Here is a 19863-nt window from a genome sequence, read left to right on the forward strand (position 1 = left end):
CTTTAAGTTTCCTCTTAAGTTCCATTTTTCCATAAAACATTTCCTTTTTGTCTTAGTCTATATGGTTAAAATGATTTAACTCCCACTTCATTAATAATCTGAACCAGTTAACTGTATCACTGAATTTCTAATCACAGAGGAGAATCTGGTGCTGGAAAGACTGTGAACACCAAACATATTATCCAGTATTTTGCCACCATTGCAACCATGGGTGAATCTAGGGAAAAGCCGGTAAGTAAGTATTCATATATCTTGGCAAGAAAGGTGAGGGGGTCCTATCCACTAATCACGGAGGCTCTGCCTTGACCACTTTTGGGGAGAAAAGAGGAGACGAAAGCCATAAAACAATTAGAAAATTATAGAAAAGTTTTTCCCCCCATCTTTGCCTCTTGAGAGTACTATCAAGTGCTCAAACCAGTAACCCCAAAAGATGAAATGACATAATTTGTTTCGATTTGCTTTAAGTGCTATTTAGTCTGATCTTTGTTGATTAGACCCTCTGAGAATAACACTTAAGATTCAAACATCTTCCCGAAACACTAGAATCATCAATGCCTTGAATGGATACTTTGGATATTTCTGAATCCCTTTAGCTACCATGAGATGTCAGACTCCCACAGAAATGCAAAAAAGTAGAAGTCTGCTTCCTTCATCACTAACTCCTGGGTCAAATTCCAAAAGCCTGATGGACATACTCTCAACTTTAATCACATTCCAGGTTCTACTTACCTTCCCTCTCTATTTAATTACTTTTATCTTTGGTGATTTTTAATTTAGCTTACTTTGTTTAGCTCCATTAACTGGTTGATGGGTTTCGTAATAATTTGAGAGTAACTAGACCGTGAGAATTGGTATGCAAAATATAACTAGATAATGCTGAGTGGGACTCAGAATCAATGAGTTATTGAGCTGTTAGGGCCTCTCATCTTTCTATGTCTGGCATTGTTATTTTGCTTTTTCAATTCAATCCTGGATGCTTCCTGCTGTTTCTGCAAAGTAAGAAGTATATCAAAATAGCAAACTGGTCCAATTTTCAAAGCACAAAAAGTTTCTTTCCCAACTGCCACATTCCTGAATTTGATTGATTTCTTTAGGTATCATTGAACTCTATTATTCACTAGATGTTACTTCATTTTTGTGTGCATTTTGGTTGTTTGTGTAATTGTTTGGTCTAGCCATTGGCCTTATGATAGACAATACATAACAATACATAATACATATCACTTCTATGAAAATCCTTGCTCCTATAGTCCTTTTATTTCTTTAAAGGATAGTAGACCAATAATACTTAGAAGGGATATAGTATTTGTAAGTTTATAAACTTTGTTTTTTTTTTTTTTTGAGAGAGAGAAAGTGTGTGCACGAGTGTGTGTGTGTGTGGAGGTGGGTGGGTAGGGGGAGAGGGAGAGAGACCATTTTAAGCAGGCTCCACACCCTGTACGGAGCCAGAAGTGGGGCTTGATCTCATGATCTGGGCTGAAATAAAGAGTGGGATGCTTAATCAACTGAGCCACCCAGGCGCCCCTAAGTTTGTAAATTCTTGAATATTATATACCATGTAATCCCTCCCATAAAATGGATCTTTGATGCTGAGTGGAAAACAACATAGCCATGTTGCAATCAGGATGCTGAGTGCTCATTCAGACTCACTCTGTGGAGGTAACCTCCTAAGCACATATGATTCAAAATCAAAATGAATACCACCATTGACTCACAGCTTGGCATGAACCATTAGATTACTTAGGAATAGTAAGAAGGAAAAATATAATTTAATAATGCCAAGAATCTGCTGTGTTAGCTTAGGATAAATTTCCAGGTGTAAGAATTAGGTGGGAAGAGAAGGAGACTAACAATGGAGAAAATATAAGGAATGAAGTTTGTCTGGAAATAGGCTATGGGATTGATTGATTAATTGGTTGATTGTAGATATCTAGTTTCTTTTCACACTTAGGCCAATTCCGACCAAAAGAGAAGTATTGCAAATAAATGAGCTCCCATATATATTCACAGGGACATTTTATGTTAAGACAGCTTCTCATTCATCTGTTTTTCTGCGTTCTCATTCTGAAGTAACATTGTGTAATCAAATTTGGAAACAGCTTTGGCTCCTATTTATCAAAGCAAGAATAGGGTCTGACCTAGGGATGCAGGGCTTACCATATTACAGAATTTTACTGAAAACTTCATCTGCTGTATTTATTTTACCTGTATCTCAGGGGTCTTTAGAAGATCAAATCAAGCAAGTGAATCCTATCTTGGAAGCATTTGGAAATGCCAAAACCCTGAGAAATGATAACTCCTCTCGTTTTGTAAGTAGCATGATTGAGCAGTGTATCAGAGTCTTTAATTTTTTAAGCAAATGATAAAACTCATTCTTGAGCACATAGGTATAAAAAAATTCTAGAACATCAAAGAAGTCTAATATTATTAGATTCCTCAAAAAAGGAAGAAATCAGTTTCATTGTTAAGAAATTAAAACTACATATAAATATACATCAGAGAAGCTTCTATTGTTTGGTCAATTTCCAGAAGACCAGATTTAATAGTTTCAAATTCCTTTCCACTTCCAGTAGGGAAGCTCACCCAACAAATTCTAATAATACTTTATATTTTATTGCATTTTTACAGATTTGAAAGTACTTTCTCTTTCATAATTTCCTATACTCCTTATAGCAAGCCAATTTAGTAAGCACTTCCTAAATCACTTAGTACAGTTATTATTTCTATTCTTGCCTATGGCTCCCCTACCTCTGCATATTTTCCACTGGGGAATTTTTTTGGGGAGAAAATATTTTTTTTAAGATTTTATTTAATCATGGGAGACACAGAGAGAGAAAGAGAAAGAGAGAGGCAGAGACACAGGCAGGGGAAGAAGCAGGCTCATGCAGGGAGCCTGATGTGGGACTCGATCCCAGGTCTCCAGGATCACACCCTGGGCTGAAGGTGGTGCCAAACCCTGAGCCACCCGGGCTGCCCCGGGAGAAAACATTTTTTAAAATAGATTTTGATAACTTGCATTCCCAGGATACAGGAAGAATTTGGATTTCAAAATCGAGTTTCACAAACCCATCTAATGCCAAAAATGAGTGGCAGGGCGCCACTCTATAATTTACAAGGAAATTTGCAGAAGGCTTCCTGTTTGAATCTTTGGGCACAATTAAATAACAGTCTCATGCTGATGTGGCTGGTTTCTACCCAGGGCCTTAGCACTGCCCTGCCTGCACTTACATCTGCTTGCCAGGTCTGGCTGCATAGCAGGTGCTAATATCGGTCCATAAAACAACTGCTAGATTTAGGTTGGATAGAATGTGAAGGATTTTCTGCTGAAATATGAAAAAAAAAAAGGGGAAAAGGAAGGAAGGGAGGGAAGAGGGGAAAAAAGGAAGACAAGAATAAAGGAAAGGAAAAAGAAAAGGAAGAAGGGAAAGAACAGCAAGTGGAAAGATAAATAAGAAAGCAATTGAAAAACAATGCAAAAAAAGTAGGATAGAAGAAAAAGAGAAGCAAAATATACAGAGATGGATGAATGGAAGGAAGGAAGGGGAGAGGAAGGGAGGAGGAGAAAGAGTAAAGGGAGTCCAAAAAATAAATCCAGGTTAAATTATTTCAATTAATACCATGCTATATGTGTGCATATAAATGCACATATATGTGTATCTGTGTGTATGGTTCCCATTCCTCTACATTTGTCAACCTAATGGCTCAATCCCTCTGTCACCCCTCTCCTTCCCTGGCCTGGCTGCCGTCCTGCTCTGCCTCCTTCCTCGCATGGGTGACCTCCACCGGCCTGGCACCTGCCTGCCACCACATCCTCCTCCTGCAAGCTCCAGGGCCCGCTGACCGCCTCCTTAGCTGCAGCAGCCTTCTGATGTGAGCTGTCTCCTTGGGCAGCAGCCTTTCTGTCCCATTAAATCCTGTCTTATGGCTTTTCATGAGAAGAAAGGAAGGAAGCTACCCCATCTAGTATTGATGCCAAAGCGGTGTTTTAAAACATAAATCTGATCACATCATTCCTCTGTTCAAAATCTCCCGGTGTCTTCTGAGCACGCATAAAATTAAACCGTACTCCTTCCTGTGGCCCATATGGCTTATGTGGCATGGTGCCTGGTGCCTGTCTACCTCTCTGACTCCCTTTTCTGCCCCCTTTCCTTTACTCACTGAACTCCCGCACAGCTGACTCTTCTGTATGATTCAAGAATCACCAAATGTTCCCACATTAATGCCATTGCATTAGCTGTTTACACTTAGAATTTAGAAGGGTAGGGACCACACCTGTTTTTCTTTTCTTCTTTTAAAGATTTTATTTTATTTATTTGAGAGCGAGAGAACAAACAGGGTAAGGAGCAGAGACAGAGGCAGACAGAGAGGGAGAAGCAGATTCCTGTGTGGGGCTCCATCCCAGGGCCCTGGGATCATGACCTGAGCCGAAGGCAGATGCTTAACCGACTGAGCCACCCATGACCACACTCATTTTTTCTAATGTGATTTGTCCAGGACTCGTGGTTTCCTGAATGGTAGTAGGCGCTCAATGAATGTTTGCTGAATAATGAAAGAATATGCTGAACAGATATTATTTTTCTCATTTTTAGGTAAGGATACTGAAGCCCAGAGAGATTCAGTAATACACACAAGAACACACAGCTAGAAGCTGGCAGGTCTGAGACTAGAATCCAGGACCAGTGCTAGTCCTGGTGATCATCCTGCCCTCCTAGCATTCACTGGTGCCATCTCAGGCCCATGTTGCTTTTTTTTTTTTTTTAACTTTTGGAGAAGTAGTCACTTTGGGAATAATGTGTATAATAGAGCCATTGCAACTGTTGGGAATGTTTCAATAGGAGGCTGTGTTTTGTGTCTACCTAGGGCAAGTTCATCAGGATGCACTTCTGTGCCAGAGGCAAGCTGTCATCTGCAGACATTGATATTTGTGAGTAGCCACTGCACTCTCTGATTACTTTCCTTCTAAGTTTTGCAAGAACACCTAAGTATGATTCTTTATCCTTCTCTCATCCCGTAGATTTGCTTGAAAAATCCCGAGTGATTTTCCAGCAGCCTGGAGAGAGGAACTACCACATATTCTATCAAATTCTGTCTGGGAAAAAAGAACTTCATGGTAAGTGTAGTATTCTGGAGCTGAGGGACATTCTAAAACAAGAGACAGATGTCAGATTCTTGGACCTACAAAAGTATTGTTTCATAAATCTCATAAGAACTTAGTTTAGGGGTACCTGAGTGGCTCAGTGGAAGGGGATTTATGAGTAATGAGTATTGGAGTAATGCAGGGAGGGTGTTTCCTATGGGAGGAGCAGTGAGTACAGTGGCAGGAAAAGGCAGGGCAAGATCAGGGAGCGGAGATCAGGCTGACTGGACGAAAGGATTTGCAGGTTTTATTCTGATGGTTTCTGAACTCAAGGATTTAGAGGGGTGTGCATGTGTTACAAGGGTGGGGTAATAGGAGGTCATGATTTGTGGTGGGCAGGATGGATGGAAGGCAGGGATCCTAGGGGGAAGTGACTATAGTCGTCCTGGAATCAGATGACAAGCCATTGACTAAGGTTGTGTCCGTGGGAATGGGAGAAAAGGGGGTGGATTCCTAGAAGAACAGACAGGTCTTAGCAATGACTGAACGGAGGAATGAGAGAGAGTGATGAGTCAAAAATACTCCCGAGTTTTACAGTTTAACCAAGATAAAGGTAGTGCCAGGAGGAGAAATAGAAAAGTAATTTATGGAGTAAGAGAATGAACTTCATGCAGTCACTCAACAAATATTTATTATGGGACTGCTGTGTGTGCACCAGGCACTGTAGTTTAAGCGCAGGATTGGAAAATAAATAAGGCAGACAGGTCCCTGCCCTTGTGGGCTTACATTCTAGTATGGGAGCCAAGTAATAAACAAGGAAACAAAGAAATATATAATTTTAGAGAATGGTAGGTCTACAAAAAAAAAAAAATAGGGTGTGGGGACAGAATGAATTTGGGCTTGGTAAGGTAGAAGGTGGCTATATTTTAGATAGAATGGTCATGCCAGATGGCTCTGAAAAGGCAATATTTTTGCAGACACCTGAACGAATGAGCAAACGAGCAGGCCGGATTTCCAGGGATAAAGTTCAGGGAAGAGGGAACAGTGAGTGCAAAGGACCTGAGGCAGGAATGCACGTGGCTTATCTTTGAAATAGCAAAGTGGCCATTGCAGGGGGTGGAGAGAAGGTGATATAGGGGGCAGGTGGGCAGGGCCAGATCAAGCAGCAGCTTGCACCCTAAGGCCGAGGACGGGAAGTCACTGCAAGGGGAGAGCGACAGGCTGATTGGATTGCCACGGTCTTGAGTATGGAGAAAGCCACTGAGGACAAGAATGCGCCCAGAGGAGTGGATGTGGGAGTAGATCAAGGAGCCGGGCGAGCAAATTAATGGGCAGCTATACCCCCGCCTGTTATGCTAGAGTCAGTGTGTTAATCATGCACTTAGCAGTGACGGCCTTCGCCCTCAAAGTGCCCCCCCAAATGGGGCAAGCTCTGCAAACTGGACAGTTATTTTTGGCCTGGGTTCAACTGGTGATATAAAAGCAGCAGCTGTTCCCCTTCCTACTTTCCCTTCCACCTAACCTGGAACAGAATTTTTTTTTTTTTTTGATCTTCCTTTGATTAGCCCTGCCAAATCTAATATTCTTTGCACAGATTTCTCTGCTGTGCAAAGCATCTATCTGACATGTAGGGCCCAATGAGGGTATCAGCGACGATTGTAAGATTTGGGGGAGCATCTCTGTTTACTAATAGAACTGGCCGAGGGCTCTGGGCGACCCCCTGGAAAATGCAGGCTTATCTGGAATTCATTGATCCTGTTGCGTCTTTGGGGGCTGCAGAGATTGATTACTGTACAAAGACTGACATCTGGTGGTCCAAAGGGGGTATCGTCAGTCCACCTGTTCACACCACGGGTCATTCTTTGGGACATTTTAAAATTTAAACTTTTGATTCATGTTTGCCCAAGGAGAGTTTCAGAGTGTCCCGAGGGTTGTTACAGGAGGGCCCACCTTGGCAATGTAAGGGTTATGTCCAAGTTTCCTGAAAGAGAAGCACTTGTCAGTACTACAGGAGAACCAGGGGTGGAGAATCTGTCGGGAGCCTGGGCACCCAAGAAAGGAGCCAAAGAAATGGGGTGATGTGTCACCCAGAGCCAGCCCTCAACTAGTCTCTGCCTCATCTGGAGCATCCTTCCTCCCCTTACCTTTCAGTTTAGGCTGACTCTTGTTCAAGGTGTGGCTCCCACCTACTCCCTCCGTCTCCTCAGATACGGCTCCTCGAAATTCTTGTTCTTAATGCCAACAGGATGGCTTGGTCCTGCCTATCCCTTCCTAGTTTTCTTCTCTTCTTTGACTATTTTTTTTTCTATGTTTTATTGTATCCATTCTTACTGTTCAACTGGTGTATAAACTCTAGGACATGGGTCAGAAAATGTCCTTGTCTCTTGGGATCTTTGACATTTTGCCTACTGCCTTGAGTACTCACTTTAGTATGTGACAGTAATGCATGGTGGTGGTTGCCAAGAGGTGCGCCCAACCTGTCTACTAGTGGCCTGAATACCTCTGCGCAAACAGTGTCAGCATCTGGGCCTCCTACTCTGGAGCATATTAAGTTGTACTCCCCTTACCCATTAGGTTTTTCTTGATCTGATCTCCTATGTTTACTCCCTTTCTCCCCACTGGTTGTGAGGAGGAACAAGATGTGTCTGTGGTGCTGCAGATTGTGCGCTGCCTAACACTAGAGAACACTATTCAAACTATAGACTCTGTGAATGATTCTCTCTGGAGTTGGGCAGTGTACAACCTCTTCAGCTGTTCATGGCAGTGTGAGAAACAGGTAATGGTGGGTGATGTGGTATAGAGGTACTGGCTGCAGAACTTTGTGATTTTTATTTTATTTTATTATTATTAATTTTTTATTAATTTTTTTCAGAACTTTGTGATTTTAAGGGTTTTTTATTGTTGTTGTTTTGCCCGATGTCAGCTTTTCCTCTTTTCATAGTGAACTCAACTGAGTCTTGGAGAACATTCAGCTATGCGGAAAGTAAAATTTAATGTCAGGATGCCACGTGAAACAAAGCCTTGAATGATATCATACCTACTCTTAAAGGGCTCTTTGTATCTCCTACTTCAGAGTGGGATCTAGAAGTGAACCTGTGTGAAGGTTGACGCCTGCACTTTTTGCAGTTGTGAAGCAATTGACTTTCACCTTCAGCTTCCTCTCGTGCCACCTCCTCTTTATGCTATCCTCAGCCCTCCAGACAGGCGCTCTCCATTCTCCACAAGCCTACAGCCTGGTCAACAATCTTCTGCGAGGGACTTCTCTGGCCTAGACAGTCTCCCTGGCCCTAATGGTGTCTCACAAAAATGTATTCACTGTTTGTTTTTTACATTCTCTCAGGGCCATTTCTCTTGATAGAAATGAAATTAATTAAATAAAGGAAGCTCTGTTTACATGATACTCTGAGGTAACCTCAAGCCTCAACCCAATTAAAATTCATTGCTCCTTGAAAGTAAATTTTGATAAGGCCCAGTGGGGAAGATGTTTTGAGCTAAAGACCTTTCAGAGTTCCTCAAACACTCATGCATTTAGTTTGTACATTTTTAAGAGCCACCACTTCATGTTGACTACAGCTGCTCCAGTGAATGGGTAGGCCAGTGCATCAGCCATATTGCTGGTTAATGAGATAAAGGAAAAGCCCATTAGGTGTCTTTTATGACTTCTAGAAATAACGCGTCTGGAAGCAGGTAGGCATGGCGGGAGAAGTGCATGTGTAGCACTTGGGCCTGCCATGGTGCCTTACTACTGGCCCCCTCCTGTAGCCTCCTTGAGGGAAAAGACTATTATTTTTATATCCTTACCTCATTCCAACAGCATACACCTATTCTAGAGAAGAAAGATTAAATACTTTGATTTCAAAGACATGGATAATTGAACACTATATCTGAAACTAATGATGTATGTTGGGTAATTAGATTTAAATTAAAAAAAATAAATGCTGGAAAATTAAAAAAAAAAACTACATGGAAATGATGTCTGTATTTGAGCTGTGAAAGGACAAGATTTCATCGCACCCCCATGTCTGGCTTGGGTAGGGCGGTGATATTTGCCAGCATAAGGAACCACAGAAGAGGCATAGCTTCAGGGCACACATGGAAAATATCATAGATTCGATAGTGTTGGGTTTAAGCTACTTATGACCATCTGCACTGAAATGTCTAGTGGGAAGCTGGAGTTCTAGGTCTGGAGCTCAGAAAATAGAGTTTTGAGAGTCATCAGTGAAGCCATGAATGAGCCTTGCAAAAGAATATATAGACCTTTCATTTCTTGACCTTGAGAGTCACGACGGTATTTGACACCACTGATTCCTCCCTCCCCCTTGAGACTCTCTCCTCTTGGCTTCTAGCACACCACCCTCCCTTGTTTCTCTTCTAAATCTCTAGGTGTTTCTTTGTGGGTCTCTTTCATCCGACCTATGCTTTTAGAGCACCTTGGGGCTCAGTCTTCGCATCAATCTCATGGTGACCTCTAGACTGACAGTTTTAAAGATCATCTGCATCTGATGACTTCCACACTTTGGTCACAAGTCCAGACTTCTCTCCGGTATTCCAGACTCATAGCTAACTGACTCTCTTATATCTCTATGTGGTTTGGAGAAGGACCAAATTATTTGAATGACTTACAATGAAATTTACTTGCTACTCATTTTTTTTCCTATGGAATCACTATTTTCTGATGATTTTACACAGTGTAAAATGACAGAATCATAGATTGCTGTGGTTTAGGCTATATATACAGTAAAAAACTATGGGTTTTAGATGTTTATGGGAAATTCCTATGGAAAAGAGAGACGTGTAGAAGAACCCTTAATAAGGTTAATGTACATGCCCAACGTCTTTTGAGTGTGTCCATTTCCTTTTAGCTTACACAAAAATGAAACACTTTAAAAGAAAAAATTCTAGGAATTTGTAAGATGGAATTATACAGTATAAAGTTCTTGTCTGGCTTACTTCACTCAGGATAATTATTTTGAGATTCTTCTATGTTCTAGCACGTATTCGTTGTAGCATCTCAAATCTAATGTGCCTAAGGTCTGTCCTTCATCTCCTCTGTGTCTCCCACGTGTTCCATCCACTTTCAAAATCCGCACTCTGAGGACTCTCGCACCATTGCTGTTGTTACTGCCCTGGTCAATAGCATCATTTCTCTCCTGGATTATTTAACAGTCTCCTGCCTGATATTTCTGCTTCCATCCTTGCTCCCTCTGTCTTTAGCCCAGCAGCCATGGTAAATTAAAAAAAAAAAAAAAATCAGATGATGTCATTCTTCTGCTCAAAAACCTTCAATGTCTTCCTAGCTCACCGAGAGCATAAATGCCCAAATTCTCACCCTGGCCTGTGAGGAGCTATGACCTGTCCTCTTGATGCCTCTCTGCCCCTCATAACCTACCACCTCCCTCTTCCTCAATTTGCCCCTTCCTGACCCACCTTAGCCACTCAGAATGCCAGGCAAACCGCCATCTCAGGGCCTTTGCATTTGCTCTTGTCTCTCTGGAACATTCTCCCCTATTTATTCTCTCCCTCAACTTTTGTAGGCCTTTATTGAAATATCACCTTATGGAGGCCTTCCCAGATCACTGTATTGAAAACTGTAGCTCTGTATGACCAGTACTTTTTGTTTTAAAGATTTTATTTTTAAATAAACTCTATACCCAATGTGGAGCTCAAACTCAAAACCCTAAGATCAAGGATTGCAAGCTCCACTGACTGAGCCAACCAGGTGCCCCTGTGCTGCCAATACATTTGACTCCCCTCCCCTGAGACTTTTCTCCGTGGTACTTATTACCATCTTACGTTCCATATATTTTCATATGTTTTACTTATTTTTAAAATTTCTGTCTCCTCCTGTTGGAATATAAGCTTCACAGGGACAGGATTTTTTTCCCCGTGTATTTTAGGATGTATTTCTAAAACTTACAATAGTACCTGGCACATTGAGCTCAACAAATTTTTCTTTATATGAAGTGAGGCATGAGAAAGAACACAAAGATCCCTGAGAAGTATTAACATTTAAGGGACATTTTAGTCATCACTCAAGTAAGGATTTAAGCATTATATTGCTATTAAATATTAAATATATCTATTCAGCTTGATTTTCTTTGGGCTAGCCCAATTTCTTTTTACTTCTTAACTTTTGTGAAATAGCTTCATTGAAGCATTATCCACATAAATGTAAATGCTGACATATGTATATATGCATGAGACTATCCCTGCCATCAAGATAATGCATGTATCCATTCAAAAGTTTTCTCATGATCTTTTGTAACCCCCCGCCCCCGAGTCTTACTCCTCTGAGTCTTCCCCTCCCCACCGAGTCTCTTGGCAACCTCTAATATGCTTCCTGCCACTATAGATTAGATTGCACTTTCTCAAATTTTGTAAGTTGGAATCACACAGTATATACTCATTTTTTGTCTGGCTTATTTCACTCAGCAAAATTATTTTGAGATTTCTCGATGCTGTAGCATATGTTCATAGTTCTTTCCTTTGTTTGCTGAGTAATAATCTGTTATATGGACAAACAAGAGTCTGTTAATTCTAGATGGACACTTGGGTTGTTTCCAAACGAAGCCGCCGTGAACATTTGCAAAGCACAATTGTTTCTGAGCTTTGGGGTTGAGGATAGCAGCTTCACTTCACTGAGTGATGAACACAAAAATCAGAGTTAGGAGTCTCTCATGGTTTGCCCTAATTCTGGGAAACAAACAAAGGGTTGCAGAAGGGGAGGTGGGGGGGGCGGGGTAACTGGGTGATGGGCATTTAGGAGGGCACTTGATGGGATGAGCACTGGGTGTTATACTATATGTTGGCAAATTGAATTTAAATGAAAAGAATAAATTTTAAAAAGGAAACATTACAAAAATCAGATCAGCTCAGAGAAACTTCATTGGGAGCAAGTGTTAGGCAGTAAGTGGTTAATGTGATGTGGCCAAGTCGGGTGCTGATGTGCTGCTGACAGCCTGCCTTGGCTTCCGCCTGCATTATGTTTCCTGACTAAGTGAATCATGTCAGGAGTCATAGACCCATCAGAGCTGCAGCGGTGAACACAGAGGCTGATTTATGGATTCCTTGAAAGACAGACTCAGCCTCCTAACCGGGAAGACGTGATATGACAGGATTACACGGCTAATGTTCCCTGGGCGCTCAACCCCAGGGTCTGCCCCGCTTCCTAGCCTTTGAAATTCAGCCCTGTTATACTTCTAATTTTACAAAACATTTTTTTGTCCTCCGCCCTCGACCATGTATCTAGGCCAAATTCCTGTTTTCAAAGTTTTGCCAACACGCATTATCTGTTTGTTTCACACCAATTCAAGTTGCTGCAATTGAATCTGCTTTTGGATTTGGTCCGCCCGGTCTTCTCTTGGGAGGCATTAACACATGACTGACAAGTTAATAGAGGGCAAAATTTGATTGCAGAGGTTTGGCTGTAGAATATGGATTTTATTTTGGCTTGTTTACAGGTGTGCTATCAGCTGTAAGAGTAAACTGTGAATATTGGTCAATTATTTCCTAAAGCCTTGTGGATTTCTTTAACTGTTTAAGTGAAGGTTTTCCCATTGCAGACATGCTCCTGGTGTCTGAAGAACCCTCCGACTTTCCCTTTTGCTCTCAGGGAGTTGTTGCTGTGGACAGCTGGGATGATGCTGAAGAATTGCTGGCCACTGATGTAAGGCTTGGTAGTTATCAAAGCAAAGATTGGAAATGACAATGAGAAATGAAAGCATTTCAGATCCTTTTTCCAAAGGGTCCTGGAGAAGTCACCTTCTTTCCTCTGGGGGTGGTGGGTGCAAGGAGGCCCTTTAAGTCTATGTCTGTTTAAAGTTTACTTATTTACTCTAAAAGTACATACACATTGTGAGGTTGGTAACTTTGGAACGTGTGGAAAGATAGGAAAGTGTTTCAACTCAATGGCAACCACTGTTTTTATTTGGTATATATCTTTATAATCTTTATTCTTTTTTTTTCTATTTGGGTTTGCTATTATATAGTTGGTTTGGTGGGGTTTTTTAATAAAAGATCGCAATCACTGCATATACTATTCGGTATAGAGTTTGCTTTTTTGATTAATCCTGTAATATAAACATTTTCAAGTGCTATTACAAAGTCCTCATAAACATTTAAATGACTACTTAATTTTTTATCAGATATTTGTCCTATAGTGTAGTCAGCCATTCTCCTATGGTTAGACTCTAAGATTTTCTGTTTTGTTTTCTACTGTGGTAAATATCTTTGTAGGTAAATGCTTTTTCCATATATTAGACTCACCTTATGCTAGATTCCCAAAAGTGAAATTACTAGGCAAGGATTATGAATTTTTTATAGTCTCTTGATACATATTCTAAATTAACCACTAGAAAGATTATACCAATTTCTATCCTCTGGGACTGTGTGAGAACACATATCTTACCACGTGCAGTGGCTTCTTTTAGGGTGCGGTTCTTCAGTGCCATGGCTTTTTTCTTTTCTGAAATGTTTCCCTTTGCTAGTCTTTGAATAAAGTTGTGGCAATGCAGGGGGTCCCAAAATAAGCAACCCATCAGATACGGTACTACTTTCTGCCGTAATGATGGAAGGCAAAATAATTTACCTCCGATCCAGTTAATGATCAATGGCTTGGGGGGTTGGGCAGGGCATCCAAGGAAAGTTCTACAACTACTGGAAGTTAAACAAGCCTTCCTAATTCTCTTTTAAAGGGATAAGCAGACTGCGGGTGACCAAGTGCCAACAGGGCCGATTTGCATTGCTTTGAACAGAGCTGTCACACCTCGGGCTGTGGCGATCTGTTTCATTCCCTTTGACAGCCCATGGAGTGTAGGGAGGTGTGACACACAGCGGGGGTGAGGTGCTTACTGCAGCCATTAGGCAAATGAAGACATGGCCATCTGTTTCTCTTTTTACAGCGGGCCATGGACATCTTGGGCTTTCTTCCTGATGAGAAGCATGGATCTTATAAACTCATTGGAGCCATCATGCACTTTGGAAACATGAAATTTAAACAGAAACCCAGAGAAGAGCAAGTGGAAGCAGATGGCATAGAAAGTAAGAATTACTTTGAGGCCATGGCATGTACTCTCTTCAATTCTCCGACCCCAGGCCTTCCCCCCCTTTCCCTGCAGTTACCTTGTGCTTTTTGAAAATGTTGAAACTGATCAGCAATCTCTCTCAATTGCTGTTCCTCAAAATCATCCTCTTAAACCACCATTCTGATGTATGATTATGTATCTCAAAATGAGAAGCAATCCTTAATTATCGACAATGCCAGTAAATTTGCTAAAGGAGGGTAATATAGGTTTGACGAAGAGGTAGCCCTGCTGTCAGCACAGAGCCTGCTGAAAAAAAACAAACAAACAAACAAAAAACAAACAAAACAAAAAAACAGAGAAAGGAGAAAATTACCAGAAGATGTATGAAGTGACGTCATGGAGGTGTGGACAGAGCTCTTTAGAATTCCAAAGGTAGAGTTTCCATTGGGTTGAGACCACACCGGCTTCATCCCCCTTTGTGTTTTATTCACATGAAAAAAAAATCTATAGTCTTGCCTGCTTGCCAAAAAAGATTTGCGGCATCTTACAATGAGTGATCTGTCTAGAATGAACATTAAAAGAGAAAATCATGATTATGAAAAGGAAGCATAGTTATTATAATTATTTCGTTTAATGTTAAAATTCCTACCTACTAAAACTGAGAAAACCCATTTGTTAAATCTTTCAACAAATAATTCTGAAAAATTTTATATTTTCATTTGTGATAAGATATATATAATATGAAATGTACCACTTTAGCTGTTTTTAAATGGATAGTTCAGTGATACTAAGTACATTCACATTGTTCTTCAGCCAATCACTAGTATCCATCTCCAGAACTTTTTTATCATCCCAAACTGAAACTCTGTACCTATTAATACCTCCCTATTACCCCCTTTACCTAGCCCCTCTCAATCATTATTCTGTCTCTATGAATTTGTCAACTCTAGGCATCACCTTTAAGTGGAATCCTACAATATTTGTCTTTCTATGTCTGGCTTATTTCACTTAGCATAACGTCTTCAAGATTCACCCATGTTATAGTGTGTGTCAGAACTTCATTCCTTTTTGAAGTTGAATAATATTCCATTGTATGTATAGTTCACATTTTGTTTCTCCATTTACCCGTTTATGGACACTTGAGTTGCTTCTACCTTTCATTACTGTGATTAATGCTGTTGTGAACATTGGCATTTAAATATCTACTCAAGTCCCTGCTTTTCAATTCTTTTATACATGCCCAGAGATGGACTCGCTGGATTAAATGGTAATTCTATGTTAAATTATTTTGAAGAACCATACTGCACTGTTTTCCATAGCAGCGACCCTATTTTACATTCCCACAAGCAATGCATAATGCTACCAATTTTCCACATACTCATCAACATTTATTGTTTTCTATTAAAAATTTTTATAATAGCTATTCTAATGAGTATATCTCATGTGGCTTTGTTTTGCATTTCCTAGTGATTAGTGATGTTGAGTATTTTTTTTCATGTGCATATTGGCCATTTATATATCTTCTCTGGAGAAATATCAATTCAGGTACTTTGCCCATTTATGAATTGGGTTTTTTTTATTCATCAAATAATTTTTGAGGCCAGTGCACAGGCCAGGCACTATTCTGGTGCTGGAGATATACCTGGGAACACAATATCATCCCTGTCTTGACTGCCTAGTTGGGAGATAGCTTGTATACAGAAACAGACAAATTTGCATGAAGTCATAATGAAAAAAATCAAGCAGAACAGAAGAATAAAGAATAATAATATTCTTATAGATAGAGTGGTCAGAAAATCCCTTGAAGGAAGAGAATACTTGAGCATAGATGAGAATGAAGTGAAGGAAGGGGACCTGTGGCTTGTGTAAGCCTCTTCTATATTAACATATTAAGATACGCTTTTGTGACATCTTTTTGTTGCTTTGTTTTTTTGGTTTTTGTGTTTTTGTTTTTTGGGTTTTGGGTTTTTTTTTTTTTTCTTTTTCCACCCTTTGAAATGGTTTTTTGAGGAATTGGTTTCCTTATGACAACTAGGTATACTTATTTACCAGAAAATACCTATAATGAAGCGCATAATGTCATCCAATCTCCCTGGTGGTTCCTTCTCAGAGTTTTTGCTAGATGTCTTCATCTGTCCTACTTCTGACTGCTATCGGGGTGCTGGGCTTCATCCTTGAATCTTTTCTCTTCTTTTTCTTTTCTTTTCTTTTCTTTTTTCCTCCCTCTCCCTCTCCCTCTCCCTCTCCCTCTCCCTCTCCCTCTCCCTCTCCCTCTCCCTCTCCCTCTCCCTCTCCCTCTCCCTCTCCCTCTCCCTCTCCCTCTCCCTCTCCCTCTCCCTCTCCCTCTCCCTCTCCCTCTCCCTCTCCCTCTCCCTCTCCCTCTCCCTCTCCCTCTCCCTCTCCCTCTCCCTCTCCCTCTCCCTCTCCTCTTCCCCCCCCCCCCCCCCGCAGCTTCGGAACCTTTTACTGGAACTCTCAGAGTGTGCTCCCCATCCCTCCCACCCCTCTCTGTTCTTTCTTTAGGTGATCATCTCAAACACAACATGTATGGTATTGAACTCTACATCTCACTCTGCCCCTGCTACCAACTCTTCATTTCTCAGTCTTTAGTAGATGTCAACTGGATTCTCTCAGTTGCCCAGACTCTTAGCATCATCTTGAACTTCTTTGTCTCTGCCTTGCTGTGTCTACCTTTAAACCCATGTAAAGCTCATCACTACTTACTCGCCATGACCATGTCCACTGCTACCCTCTAGCCTGAACCAGCGTTTACCAGATTACTGTAATAGCTTCTTTATTGGTCTCTCTGTCTTCACCCTTCTCTCATTACTGATAGTTGTACACAGAACAGCCATTGGTGATCCTTTCATTGTATAAATCAGTTCATGTCCTCACCTCACTCTAGGCTCATCAATAGCTCCCATCCTACTTAAATCTCAAGTCCTTTTTTTTTTTAATAGAGTTATATATTTATTTATTTGAGAGAGTGAGATTATATAAGTGGAATGAAGAAGGGCAAAGGAAGAGGGAGAGAAAGAATCCTCAAGCAGATTCTGTGCTGAGTCTGATGAAGGGCTCAATCCTAGGACCCTGAGATCACAACCTGAGCTGGAACTGAGTCAGATGTTCTACTGACTGAGCCACCCAGGCGCCCACTTAAACCCCAAGATCTCATCATAGCCTCCTTGTGCTCCATGATACCTCAAAATCCCTCTAATTCTATCTCCTACTGTGATATTGTGATTTATAATAAAAAAAATATTAGATCTCTGTTCCTTCTGGCATAGAGTTCTTAAAACCCTTGGAATCTTCTAAGTGATGAGAGCAATATAGGTGATTTTGTTTGGTTAATGAGGTGACTTTCAAACTGTACCTAAGGATGGGAGCTGGTCACCATTGGAACTAGAGAGATGGCACTTTTGGGGCCTACCTCCAACAGTGGCAGGGAGAGGGCTAAAGACTAAATACTGTCACCAGTGGCCAATGACTTAACCAGTGATGTCCATGTAATGAAGCCTCCACAAAACCCCAAAAGGACAGGTTTGGGGAGCTTCCAGGTTGGTGAACACATGAAGGTTTGGGGATGATAGTGTTCTTAGAGAGGGCAAGGCTCTGTACTTTTTTCCTACACCATGTCCTCTGCTCTCTATGCAATCTGACTATTCCTCAGTTATATCTTTTTGAAATAAACTGTTGATATAGTAAGTAAAATGTTTCTCTGAGTTCTGTGAACTCCTAGCAAATTAATTGAACCCAAGGAGGGGGTCACTAGAGCCATGAATCCATAGCCTGTGAGTCAATAGCCCAGGAGACAACCTGGACTTGCAACTGACCTCTGAAGTGGGGGAGTAACAGTCTTGTAGAACTGAATCCTTGACCCATGGAATCTGATGCTACCTTTAGATAGAATTGAGTTCAATTGTAGGACACACAGCCGGTTCACAGAATGGCTCAGTATGGAATCAACCACCTCCCCCACCAACCTCAATCCTGAGAATAGGGTACAGAGCCTTCACCTACCATTTCCCTACTTTCATTCTCTTCACTTGGACTCATTGCTCTCTTTGCTCCTCTTAGAGTATGCAGGAACCCCTGTTTCAGGACTTTTTCACTGATTCCTCCTTCATCTGGAGCTCTTTTTTTCCTACGCATCCTCATTTCTCACTCCCTCACTTTATTAAGGTGACTTCTTAAATGTTACCTTATCAGACAAGCCTCCCCTGACCACTCCCACCACTTTCTTTCGCTCTCTATCCTCTTACCCTGAATATTTATTTTTTTCTCCATGTCGTTCATACATCTATTTTTTGGTTGACCATCCTACTCCTCAATCCTCCTCAGATGTAAGCTCCATAAAAGCAGGGACTTAATTTGGTGTGTTCTGTGCTGTGTTTATAAGTTTTAAGACAGTGCCTGGCACATTAGTAGTAGATAATTATTAAATGGATCCTACTTATTTAGGGACAATCACCATTAATGCCACAGAACATATCTTTCATGTTTTTATAGTTGAATATGTTCAGGGAACTTTTAAAGATAAAATATATATTTACATATTCTTCATACTAGATTTTTTTACTAAATTATACATAAATATCTGGCATCTTTTCTGAAATATCTTTTTAGATGGCTACAAAATGTCCCATTGTACAGATAGATTAAATATCTATTATTATTGAATATTTATGTCATCATGAGCAAAATTTTGGTGAACGTCCTTACAGATTCAGAGATACATATGTTTTTCCTCAGTAAACTTCTGAGTAAATTTTTGTTCTCAAGCTGACCTATGTTTTACCATTTACATTCCCATCAGTAATTTCTGAAAATAACTTTTGCACTAAGTTCACTAATATTATTTTTCTTAAAAAAAAAAGATTTATTTATTCATGAGAGACAGAGAGAGAGAGAGAGAGAGAGAGAGAGAGAGGCACAGACACAGGCAGAGGGAGAAGCAGGCCCCATGCAGGGAGCCTGATGTGGGACTTGAGCCGGAGACTCCCAAGATCACACACTGGGTCGAAGGCAGGGACTAAACCGCTGAGCCACTCAGGGATCCCCAACAGTTATTTTTCTATTGCCAAGTAGCCAGCTTTTGTTTTATATTTAACTATTAATAAAGTTAATTTTTGTATGTTACCTATTTGCATAGCCTCATTTTTGGATTTTTGTTTCCATCCCTAGCCCACTTTTAAAATTGAGAAAATTTTTGTTTGGAACAATTGACTTTTTCTTATTGATTTCTAAGGGCTGATAATGTATTAAGCTTTGGTGATGCCCCCTTACCCCCACCCTCAGTTAATCATGGAGGGAAGATTGAAAGAGCTGGACAGATAGAGAGGAGGGTGTAAAGGGAGAGGGTACCCAAACCAAATGGGGCATTCTTGCCTCTTTCAAGTGCCAATCCTACATTTCTCACATTCTACTGACTAATCTGGTACCACCCTAAATTGCATGGCTAAAACTCTTATCCTCTTCTCCCATGTGATGTCTTCCTGTTGACTTCTGTATTTGTATTCACGATGCTGCTCTTCCCTCTACTTCTTAGGTCAGAACCCTCTTGGTCATGTTCCCCAGTCTTTTCCCATTTCTTTATTACCAATTTAGACTACCAACCCCTTGCATGTTGGTATCTTGTAATGGATTCACATTCTTTCTACTCTTCTTGCTCTGGTCAGTCTTGTAAATCTGCACAAAATTAATCATTGTGAAGCCTGACTCTATGCCATGTAGTCCCTTTAAAGTTTCCTCATTATTCAATGA

General features: G+C 40.8%; 1 protein-coding gene across 1 annotated transcript in view; it reads left to right on the forward strand.

Moving 5' to 3' along the window:
• Nucleotides 1-19863, forward strand: part of MYH15 (myosin heavy chain 15) — a 154194-nt gene that overhangs the window by 13089 nt on the left and 121242 nt on the right. Inside the window, exons 6-11 of the mRNA XM_072812239.1 lie at nucleotides 138-231; nucleotides 2217-2309; nucleotides 4861-4924; nucleotides 5015-5110; nucleotides 12640-12743; nucleotides 13978-14116. Of these exons, the coding sequence (XP_072668340.1) occupies nucleotides 138-231; nucleotides 2217-2309; nucleotides 4861-4924; nucleotides 5015-5110; nucleotides 12640-12743; nucleotides 13978-14116 (590 nt within the window). The remainder of the gene's footprint in view (nucleotides 1-137; nucleotides 232-2216; nucleotides 2310-4860; nucleotides 4925-5014; nucleotides 5111-12639; nucleotides 12744-13977; nucleotides 14117-19863) is intronic.

This window comes from Canis lupus, chromosome 35, assembly GCF_048164855.1.
Source record: "Canis lupus baileyi chromosome 35, mCanLup2.hap1, whole genome shotgun sequence".
Taxonomy (NCBI): domain Eukaryota; kingdom Metazoa; phylum Chordata; class Mammalia; order Carnivora; family Canidae; genus Canis; species Canis lupus.